Below are 12038 nucleotides of genomic sequence, written 5' to 3' on the forward strand. Positions count from 1 at the left end.
AGCAAACCGTTGTTCAATTAACTCACAGTGGGAAAGTGGAGAGAAGCCCTTTCCTACTATCTTGAATTAATTGCGTCAGTTGCCACCTGTTTTCCAGGAAATATCTTTCTGTCCCCCGCAGCCGTTTCTAAAACCTTTCAGCTGCTCCAGCTGTTCTTGTGAAAATTCATCTGCTGGCTCTGTGCTGGAGGCAGAAACAGCCCGTCTACTTTGTACAGCTTCTAAATTAAAACAAACTGCGATCATAACTCATAGCAGATGGTTCACACAAGATAGAAACCCGTGAACTCGTAGAAACTAAAGTACGTGAATTCTTAAATCAGTCAACTTGCAGCATCATTGCTTCACTCCTATACAATCATTTAACTGATGCTCTTAGGATTCCTTTAATCTTAGATAACCTTGAGCCTTACTTTTGTGAAAGTGTAGCAAAATATCTTTTAAAGATTATAGACGCAACTCTAGATGGATACTAAGCATTAGATTGCTATCATCATAACAACAACAATGTTGGTTACATCAACTATTTGCTACTGGTATACAGTGCCTACCTCTGCCAGTCACCTGTGGGTTCATGGTCATCCAAAGTCAAATAACCTGTGGGTGATTTATAGAGAGATGTCATAGTTTTGTTATCAATTGCCAGATGGTGTGACAATTGAAGGCTGTGGCAACCTATTGGAGTCAGATCAATTGTTCACCCATTTCCTTGTCCCCATCCCTTGTTCTGTGTTTGGCGCCACCCCAACAAACTCTGTGTTTTATAGTGGAGTGTTGATACTGCATGTTGTTGTGAGGCCTGGGTTCTGTTGGTGGGTCTTCAGTCTGGTCTGTGGAGAGGTGTATGGGAATGGCACTTTTGATGAGTTCATTTGGACTACACCATTGATAAGACTCTGAATGTTTGTTGCATTGATCTATCTTTTATGGACAATTGTTTTATTGTAATTTGGTATGCCAATAAAGGCTTGTCTTAAAAAAACACAACTTGCAGCATCCTGTATGCCTTTGAGCAAGGAAGACGAGAAATAGCTGACTTCAGTTCCAGACTGAACTAGAAGTCCTCAATATTAAATGAAGTACAGGTATGTGCTGTAAGTCCAAATCCGCTCATCCCACTTTGGTCTGATTTTCCCAGTTCTGGCGAATGGAGTTCCTGCAGGTTCCCGAAACGCCAGCTCCAGAACCCGTGGAGGTCCTTGAGATACAGGAAGAGTGCCCAGAAACTCAAATAGGTGATTGTGATATGACGGTATTTTTTTTAAAAAAAAAACTTTCCAGCTATGAATTGTTCCATGTGAAAGATATGCTGTTGTGATGTATGTGCAGAATGTACCGGGAGGGGGGGGGGGGGGGGGCAATGAAACGTGTTGTGTTGGATGACTGGAACCTCTGAAAGAGAGAGATGGAGGAGAGTTCCAAGGGTCTTGCCTCTTCAAGGCAGGGGTCCAGGCATTAACTGGTAGTCTCTAGTTTCATTGCCAAGTGAAGGATTGAGACCAGTTCTTCGTGGTGGCGAACCTTTGGCACTCCAGATGTTATGGACTACAATTCCCATCAACCCCTGCCAGCACGGCCAATTGGCCATGCTGGCAGGGGCTGATGGGAATTGTAGTCCATAACATCTGGAGTGCCAAAGGTTCGCCACCACGGTGCTAGGCCAAGGTGCTGCAGTCTAGCAGGAAATAAGTGGGTGTCGCCATGTGGGGAGAGCCCCGGGCTGAGATAGAGACAGCAAGCAGGGGCCGGATAAGAAGAACTTTGACTTTCATTCAGTGGCAGCAGAGTCTGGTCATGTGCCCGTCCAGAGTGACGGGTTTCACTCTTTCCCCAGTGGCACAAGTGAAGGAATCCCTTCCATCTTCATGGAACGCGCTGTGTGGCTTTACCAGCCTGCAGTCTCTGGCTGATTCGCTTAGAGAACTTGCAGGCGCACCCTTGGTCACAAAGCAACTGGAGGAAGCATGAATGCGGTACTCGTCTGTCTTCTTCTGAAGATACGTGTCTGTAATGCCTATTTAGCTGAACATGAGCATGGGTGTTAGCCTTGTCTTGTTCACCTGCTGTTAAGAACGTAAGAACATCAGAAAGAGCCTGCTGGATCAGACCAGAGTCCATCTAGTCCAGCACTCTGCTACTCGCAGTGGCCCACCAGGTGCCTTTGGGAGCTCACAGGCAGGATGTGAAAGCAATGGCCTGCTGCTGCTGCTGCTCATGAACACCTGGTCTAAGGCATTTGCAACCTCAGATCAAGGAGGATCAAGATTGGTAGCCATAGATCAACTTCTCCTCCATAAATCTGTCCAAGCCCCTTTTAAAGCTATCCAGGTTAGTGGCCATCCCCACCTCCTGTGGCAGCATATTCCAAACACCAATCACACTTTGCATGAAGAAGTGTTTCCTTTTATTAGTCCTAATTCTTCCCCCCAGCATTTTCAGTGTATACCCACTGGGTTCTAGTATTGTGAGAAAGAGAGAAAAATTTCTCTCTGTCCACATTGTTGTATCAGCAGCGATGATACTAACATAGAGAATAACTCCCTCCCCCAGAAATGGATTGTGTGAATCTGGCCATGTTTGTTCTACGGCAGAGCTGTTTGCAGGACTGGGCAGGATATGAACAGGAGTCATATTTTGTGTGTGTGTTGCGTCCAATAGGTCAAGAAGGCCAGGATGAAGACAGCAGTGATTCAGAAGCCGACGAGCAGGGTCTCAGCCAGGATGCCAAGCTGCCAGAGAGCCAGAACCAGCCGGGCAGTGCCAATCACAGGCCTCGGTCGGCTTCGAGCCGAGCGGCGGCCGTCTGGTCAGTGGACAGCGGCTCTGATGACTCGAGGCCCTGTTCTGACCAGCTCAGCTTGGACGAGAAGGAAGGCTTCATCTTCGTCAACTACTCCGACGGGCAGACGAAGGCGTACCCCCACCCTCAGGTTAACCACCCGCACTCGAATCAAGCCGAGCTACGGTATTACAGCAAGCTCAAGCCAGGTACGGCCGGCGAATTCCTGATTGGGGACCACTGTTCTAAAAAGCCTCTCTGCTTGTATCCCAGGGTGTGGCTGGGTTTGGGATGCTGGATCCAACAGAGCGCAGGATTGTACTGCGCGGCACTTTTCCAGCTGAGGGCTGTGCCGGGTATGATGCGGGGAGCTGTGTGAGCGGAAGCTCCCGGCAGGTATTTTTGTTCCAGATTTGTTGAGACAGTTTCAATCAGGGCCACAGTGTAAGGGCAGCTGCCCCCCTCGGCAATTTCCCAGACCTGAAAATACTCTCTTTGCCCTGCTAACTTTGAGTTCGGTAGAGACCAACAAGAGTTTCAGCAGCGGCGGAGCGCTCACGGGGACACATGGGGTCATGCCAGCTGGTCACATGGGAGGCAGAGAATCACCCACACACACACACACACACACACACACACACTCCTCCTCTCGGCCCCGCCCCACCAGGCTGCTCCGTCAGTCAGCAGAGGCTGAGGAGCGACCTGCAGCAGGCTCCCACCAGCTAAGATAAAGGGGGGGGGGATGCCCGGAGCAGGTGGTTCCCCGGGTGCCCCCCCCGCCCCATTTTCAGGGTGTAGCTTTTAAATGCCAAAACTCCCTTCATTGGATTGGACTCTTGAAAGCTCATTGCCTCTGCCCCTCTAAAAGCTGTTGATCTGCAAGGTGCAGCTGGACTCAAATGCAGCTACTGGAGACCAACGTGGCTGTCCTCTGAAACTATTTGGCCTGTTGGCTAAGCATACAAATACTGATGCAGGATTCCCAGCTGGGCAGCTCAGGGCTGTTTCCATTCAGAAAAAGGTTTACGCCTTCCCTCCCTGCCCTGTGGACCAGAATATTATTTTTTGTTTGTTTGTTTGTTTGTTTGTTGGTTTGTTTATTATTGAGCTTATATATCGCCCTCCCCCGGAGGGCTCAGGGTGGTTTACAACAGACAAACGACAACAAGTAAATAAATAAACAACCTCTGCACGTTTAGTACTGGCGTTTTTAAAACACAGCGTCCAAAGCTTAATATAACATTTCAACCAACAGATGGCGTCTAAACTAAAAACTCCTCTAAGAAGGGAAATCGAAACCCCCACTGTTAAAAGAGGAAAGAAAAGGGGGGGGGGAAGGGGGAAGAATTATAACCGCAGTGCACCTAATAATGGATTTTAATAAGCTGATGCAAACTCCATTTGCAGAATTGCCATCATCCTGTCCAGTTTGGCCTGAGAAGGTGTGTGCAGATGCGGGGAGGTCATGAAAGAATGGGCAGTAGCCACAAAAGTGCCATTGTCTTCCTGTGTGCCTCACTTTTGTGTATGCGTGTGTGTTGGGAAATCCCCTGAGTGTGGAAAGCTGAAATCTTTTCAGGAGTAGGGTGAGATAATTGCACCTTCCCTCCCATGTATATATTGAGAGGGAATTAGACCAGGGGGGTCCAACTCTGGCGCCCCAATTTGGCCATGCTGGCAGGGGCTGATGGGAATTGTAGTCCATGAACATCTGGGGCACCAGAGTTGGACACCACTGAGTTAGACCATCAGGAGTGAGTGGGTTACTCTGCAGATTCAACAGTGTGCTTCTGGTTATGATGTGTGGCTTTAACCTGCTTCCTATAGACAACCCCTGTTTTTATACATACTAGGGGAAGGCATAGGGGCAAGGTGTTTTCACCTATTAGTGTAGTTAGATTCCCATTCACTTTCTTTTCCATCTGAAGAATGCTCAACCTGAGATCTTTGTTCTCAGACACCTGGCCCAGCTGATTACATGAAAGGTAGTACAAGGACTGTAGCTTCTCCACTACCTGCAAGCCACCCCTGTCACACTTGTTTCATGTACATTGCTGGGATCAAAGGCTCATGCCCGTGTCCACTGGGATCCTCACATACTAATATTTTTCCTTTTTTTGTCCCATAGGTTACAGGTGGGAGCGTCAGCTAGTATTTAGGAGCAAGCTAACTATGCATACCGCCTTTGATCGCAAGGACAATGCACATCCTGCAGAGATCACAGCACTAGGCATTTCCAAGTAAGTGAAATTTCTCCCTTGTCTATATGTGTGTCTTCAAAATGATGCAACAGGCGTGCTTTTAGGCATCAGGTGAACGTACGCTTTCATGAAGTTACCTTTTAGGCATCAGGTGAGCACATGACGTATACGGAATTCTATCAGAGTCCGTATTGTCTACTCCAACCGGCAGCTGCTCTCTGTGATCTCCGGCAGAGAGGTCTTTGACATCACCGACTGCCAGATCCTTTTTAACTGGAGAGGCCAGGGATTGAACCTTGGACTTCCTGCCTACCAGGCAGATGCTCTGCCACTGAGCCAGAGTCCCTGCCCATAACTGAATCAAAAGCTGGAACTAAAGCACAGTTTGAATCCATTCTTGTGATCCAGTCAGGAATATTGGCCATAGAGTGAAGATAACTTTAAAAAGATTGGGCCCGCTCTCTGTAGCTAATAGTTTGTTAGGCATGATGGCTAACTAAAGCCACGTGGTGTAGTGGTTAAGAGCAGGTGCTCTCTAACCTGGAGAATCGGGTTTGATTCCCCACTCCACCTGAGCTGTGGAGGCTTATCTGGTGAACCATATTAGCTTGTGCACTCCCAACATGTGCCAGCTGGGTGACCTTGGGCTAGTCACAGTTCTTTCGAGCTCTCTCAGCCTCACCTACCTCACAGGGTGTTTGTTGTGCAGAGAGGAAGGGAAAGGAACTTGTAAGCCCCTTTGAGTCTCCTTACAGGAGAGAAGCGGGGGGTATAAATCCAAACTCGTCTTCTTTTTCTCATCTTTTGAGGTGGCATGTTTCTGGAATTTCAAATGGGTGGGGGGGACACAAAAGTGCCCTCTCTACAATGCTCCTCCTTGTGAGCTTCTGAGAGACATCTGGTGGGTCAGTGCCAGAGGCAGAACGCTTCAGTAGGTGGGTCGGTCGAACTGCTTTAATAGAGCCTGTGACGTTCAAGCAACTTCTATGAAATGGGGAAACTGGTTTCTTTTCACCTGGGATCCCTTCACTTGCCAACCCGCTCCTCGCCAGCCATGAGACTAGCTGCGAAGTGCTGTAACACATGTATCTTTTGCAGAGACCACAGCCGGATTCTCGTGGGCGACAGCAGGGGCAGAGTGTTCAGCTGGTCGGTGAGCGACCAACCCGGCCGTTCTGCCGCTGACCACTGGGTGAAAGATGAGGGAGGAGACAGCTGCTCCAGCTGCTCCGTTCGGTTCTCTCTCACCGAGAGACGTCACCATTGCCGGAACTGCGGGCAGCTCTTCTGTCAGAAGTAAGACTGAGCTTTGCTCTCCTGTAGGTTTATTACGGAGCCTGCTGCTGCTAGCATCTTTGTAGGAACAACCTGTACAGGGGCCCTTCATACATATCTGTAGAAGTCTCTCCTCCCACACCTCATACGTTCAGTGTGATTCTCTAACCTTAGATAAGTCGGTGCATGCTTATTTTAGAGGTATTTATGATCCCATTAATTGTCATAGAGTGGAAATGGACCAAAGTAGTGGCATAATTCCCAGTAGCTCAGAGAAACAGTATTGCTGGCTATCTCTGACAGTTTCTTAGGAAACTCAATGAGGGGTTCGAACAGCACTTAATTTGTAAAGGTAAACTCCAGTCTACCAGTAACAGAAAGATGCCACTTCGCTTGTGTTCTGGTCCTCCTGAAATGCACGTGCAATCCTGTTTGGGTGTTTTCCCAAAGCTGACTTTCCTTGGGGTCAAGCAGAGCCTTGAAAACTGGCCAGTCTTGACCCTTGTTACTCCGCCATGTACCCAACACAGGATTGACATTTGAGAAGCCTATGTCAAGGAGGGAGAAATTTCATTTCAATTCCAATGGTAGGTTTTCTTGGTTAAGCCAGCATGGTGGAGGTATTAAGACCAGATGGATTTTAATCTGGAGAATCAGGTTTGATTCCCCACTCCTCCACCTGAGTGGCAGAGGCTTATCTGGTGAACCAGATGTGTTTCCACACTCCTACGTTCCTGCTGGATGACCCTGAGCTAGTCAAAGTTCTTTCAGAACTCTCTCAGCCCCACCTACCTCACAAGGTGTCTGTTGTGGGGAGAGGAAGGGAAAGGAGCTTGTAAGCCACCTTGAGTCTCCTTGCAGGAGAGAAAGGTGGGTATAAATCCAAACTACTACTACTCCTCTTCTCCTTCTCCTCTTCCTCCTCCCAAAGGAGTTATCAGGAAGCATCTCCCTCAAGAGCAAGCTGTCGTCTGGCTCTGATCAAATAGTAAAACCCATGTAAACCTGCATGTAAAACCCATGTAAACCCAATCCTTTCCGTGTTCCCCTTTTCAGGTGCAGTCGCTTTCAGTCTGAAATCAAGCGTCTGAAAATCTCCTCCCCGGTGCGGGTTTGCCAGAACTGTTACTACAACCTGCAGCATGAGCGAGGCCCCGAGGAGGGGTCCTGGAATTAGCGAGGGCAGCAGAGCCGCACAACGCACCGGCAGGGGTCCCAAGAACCCCGTGACTTTTGCGGCAGGCCCGAGGAGCACATTCAGAAGGGAACTGCAGCCCGGGCCCTTCGCACGCTTCATCTTTAGACTCGTGCACTCAAGCACTGCAAGAAAAAAAAAAGGGATCATTGACTTCAAACGTGTGTCGGCAAGGGATGAGGACGAAAAGATTCCCATGGTCCGTGAGCGTGAGCCGGGACACAAGTGGGCTGGGGCATCTGCACTTGAGCTCCCGAAGCCCTCCCTTCCGGGCCAGCATGGCTTCGAGGAAGACCCGCCCATCCTTTTCAGCATCTTCTTCGGTCTTGGTTTTGTAGAGCTAGTTACTTTATTTGTGTTGCAGGGAGGAGGCAGCTTTTTAGAACATAGTGGTAAACCTGCCTTCTTTGAGAGCAAAACTGTAGATACTGTAAATAGATATAATGGCCTTTTTATCTAAATATGGACTTAACTGCCTGTTACATGGGACTTCAGACCAACCACTATCCTTTCTGGCTGTTTAGCTCATCTATCTACTTACAATATAACTTTTGTTTTTATAAAAAAAAAAGAAGAAAACAAAAAAACCATCGAAGAGGCATTATTAGTATTTCCAGTTTGATTTCTTTTTCCCTTTCTTTCCAGTCCCGGCTGCGTGTTCGTCTTTTCAGTTACTGAACGTGATCTTAATTTAAACCATGCTCTTTGGAGAGAAAAGGGAAATAAAGAACAAATCCCGACCTGTGTTCTCATGCAGGGGGGATGATAGGACTTGGAATATTTTATTCTCAACTGTAAAAATAACAAGGATCCGCTTGGGTTGCATTACTTTTTATACGGAAGTTCTGTCTTCGTATTTAATAAGGTCTCTTTTTATACAGGGTGGACCTGCCGTTCGACTCATTCTTTACCACTGTAACCGTCAGCAGACCTGCATATCGCAAAGGCTGGCTCTGACTTCAGATAGCAGTAAATGGGTTTGCATGAGAAACTCTTAGTCTCCTCCCCTTCCCCCCCCCCCCGCCCCCACGAACACATGGAGAAAAACCCGAAATAGTTGCAATACATGCCGTAATTTACTCTTAGGTATTGGCTGCAGAAACAGTGTGCGGTCCTTGCTCTTAATGACTGGATAATGCTTGTTCTAGGCATGGGTCGCATTTCTGGTGCACAGCTCCCAACTCCCCCCCCTGGAAACGAATGGGAATAGTGTGAGACTAGTCCCCCATTTTCCACATTCCTCGCCGAGGGTTGCTTCTTCCCTGTAACCTGTGCTGAACATTTCACCGTTAACTTCCATATTACAGGATGGCATTTAAGATGTAATGTTTCCTTTTGGTAAAGTTACTATTCAGTGCAAGGGACACCCATAGACAGAGATGGAACCGCCCCCTCCCGTCCGCCCGCCCGCCCCTGGTCAGGCTTTTGATTTCCAAGGGGGCGTGTGGCTCTTTTTCAGTGCAAGGTATATATTCTGTAAACGGGTACTGAGATACATTGGTCTTGAAAACCTGTCAGTCGTGGTTTGTACAAAACCCACTGTGGGAAGAGAAAGGTCACAAATCGCCACCGCCAAAAGCTACCGCCCACTGGGAAGTGAGACTAAAAGGACACGGTCCTGGGAGGGTAAACAGGAGGAAATTGTGATTGCTTCCACAGGTTAAAACAACAGGCATCTTCACAGTGTGGTCTGAGGGACTTGCACAGGGAAAAGGGGACTTTCGCACCACGGCTTCTGACAATACTGTGCTTCCTTTGTCGGCTGTAATTACAGTTTGTTGGCTTTTGGGTCCACGTAATCTTTGGAAAGAGAGATTTATGCACTGATTAGGAAGTTGACAATGCGTTTTGAAAATTGTGTCTGTTTAACAGCTGTGACGAACAAATGGTGTTTGAAATTGACTGAAAGCTCTCTCAATCCACAGTGTTTCCATTTCTTTGATAAATACTCCGAGTTTAACCAGGAAGGCTGTCTCTTGAACTTGAAGCTGGAAAGTTTTTATCATTCCAAATGAAACCCTTAGCACAGGAGGGCGCGAGCGTCAACAATGCAACTACTAATCCAGGGTCATTAGACGATGGCAGAAGTTCTAGATGTTTACTGTGTTCTCTCTTTTGGAAAACCTTCTTTGGCATCTACCTTGTACCAGTATTATCCTACGCTTTTGAGATTTGGCATTCTTCTCTAATAAAAAGTCATCCCCACCCATTCATCCCCAACCCAGGAATGTCTGTGTTAAACCTATGGGTGGTGTCTTTTGAAGTTTGGTATAGGCTGCACACCCATAGCTGAAAGTGTATTCTTCCAGAACTATATAGCCAGCAAGGGGGGGGGGGAGTGGTTATAAAAGTCTCCTGCTGGTGAGATCGGGTTTGGGGGGAGAAGAGGGCACTCGGCTCAATTGCACTGAGGTTGTGCGCTGTTCATCCTCCATTCATTGTGACGGCAACTTGCCTAGAACTGTCACTGAAAGGAACAGAGGCTGAGCAGTAGGACTCTTCGTGCAGTCGGGCTTTGCCGGTGGCTGCCAGGACCCTCTGATTCAGCTAAACCTCCTTTTACAAAACTCACAGACTTCATCAGGAGGGAGGGGATTCTGGACTACCTAGTCCGGCAGTTGCTCAGGACTTCATACTCAACGGCCTTCTGTTTCTCCAAGGGCGCGACTGGTGTTTTCCCGTCAGGGTTCCTTGCTGAGCCAGAAGAGTCCCATTGGCCTGTTTTGCTGCCGAGGGCCTCACTTCTCTAATGCAGCCTCGTCCCGCAGTGCGTTTCTTCCACGGGGCATCCCCACATTCTGTTTTTGTTCGTAGCGGCTGTAGCGTTCATGCTTACGTAGACCAGACTGGCGGCCTCTCTCACACACACACACCCCCATCAGTCCGATAGCAAAAACACTTTAGCCATGTTATTTTGCACTTTCTCATGTATAAAACAAATCCGTAGAAACTTATTTTTTGGCTTTGTATCATTCGAAAGACTCATTTTTTGTTTTGTTTTAGTAAATGAACTATGTATAAAAAAATATTTATGCGGTTAAAACTGTTTTTAGGAAATATTTTTAATTTCAGCAAGTTTCGTTACTTGTTGCATGACTTAACACAACTGACTTTTTGTGTCAGTACAATGTATATTTTTTTGTCCTGTTATTAACTGGTAATACGCCCTTGGTAAACGGCCATTTATTTGTACAGCAACCGGATTAAACGAAAGATAACTGGCTATGACTGGAGGGGTGGGATTTTGTACTATATTGCAGAAACCAATTATCTGTTTTTTGGTGGTTACGTAAAAGGCCTGAAGAATTACTATCTAGCGTGCAATCTGTGATATCTGAATGTTTATTGTATATTTGTCTCCAATGCAAAAAGGTAGAGTAACCCAACTACAATACATGATTAAATGCAATAGTTCAGGTACTTAACTTTTTTTTTTGTTTTCATTTCAAATAAATACTTGCTATTTACCACCAAAATCACTCTCTGCACATCTTTTTACAGAACGGTGCATTAAACAAATGCTTTTTAACTGTTGGAAACTCTTTGTGGTCAGGACTAAATGAAACTGCCAAGCTCTGTTGTCCTGGCAATCCCAATACTGCACGAATTTTGCGACCGGTTCTAAATGATGCAAACATGTTCGTGGAAATTGGGTCATCATAAATTAAACGAATTAGAACGTTTATGCCTTTCCCTTGGCGGCAGGTCTTCTAAAATTGGTAGCTCTGTAACATGGAAGATTACTACAATGCATTATAGCACTGGTTCTCAACCTTCCTAATCCCGCAACCCTTTAATACAGCTCCTCATGTTGTGGTGACCCCCGACCATAACATTATTTGTGTCTCGGTTCCTAAGACCATCGGAAATATGTGTTTTCCGACGGTCTTAGGCGACCCCTGTGAAAGGGTCGTTCGGCCCCCAAAGGGGTTGCGACCCAGTTCAGTTTGTTTTATTACGGCCATTAGGCCAGCAAAAAAGAGTAGAGAAGAACAAGAAAAAGGAGGAACAACAAACAAAAGAAAAATCGAATTTGTACAGAAATCCACGATACAGAAATCCACACAAAAAATATCATCAGCTTGTAGCATTATTACGGTCACCCTCATGTGGTCTGGCTCTTGGTCCCAACATGATTCTTCTCTTACTATATGCCAGCATACAAAATTTAGCTACCTGCTGAGATATAAGAGAAACTCGGTCTTCCAGCAAAATTCTCACAAGTACTGAATCGGAATTAACTGGGGTTGCGACCCACAGGTTGAGAACTGCTGCATTATAGGGTTTCTTGTGAAGTCATTGACATATGCATGTGTTTATTGGTGGTGGAAAGGGCCATCAAGGCACAGCCAACTTACGGCAGGTGAGAGACTAGGGCTCATTCCGCACATGCAGAATAATGCACTTTCAAACTGCTTTCAGTGCTTTTTAAAGCTGTGTGGAATAGCAAAATCCACTTGCAAACAGTTGTGAAAGTGGTTTGAAAACGCATTATTTTGCATGTGCGGAAGGGGTCTAAGAGGTGGTTTGCTGTTGCCTGCCTCTGCATAGCAACCCTGGTGGTCTCCATCCAAGTAATAATCAGAGC

The 12038-nt window shown here is 46.9% G+C and overlaps 1 protein-coding gene across 1 annotated transcript in view; it reads left to right on the forward strand.

The window, feature by feature from the left end:
• WDFY3 (WD repeat and FYVE domain containing 3) overlaps positions 1-10926 on the forward strand; it is a 156257-nt gene extending 145331 nt beyond the window's left edge. Inside the window, 5 exon segments of the mRNA XM_048508758.1 lie at positions 1139-1235; positions 2659-2988; positions 4908-5019; positions 6079-6276; positions 7312-10926. Coding sequence (XP_048364715.1) covers positions 1139-1235; positions 2659-2988; positions 4908-5019; positions 6079-6276; positions 7312-7432 — 858 coding nt within the window. The 3' untranslated portion in view covers positions 7433-10926.
• Positions 10927-12038: the final 1112 nt, after the last annotated feature.

Source organism: Sphaerodactylus townsendi, linkage group LG10 (genome assembly GCF_021028975.2).
Source record: "Sphaerodactylus townsendi isolate TG3544 linkage group LG10, MPM_Stown_v2.3, whole genome shotgun sequence".
Classification (NCBI taxonomy): Eukaryota; Metazoa; Chordata; class Lepidosauria; order Squamata; family Sphaerodactylidae; genus Sphaerodactylus; species Sphaerodactylus townsendi.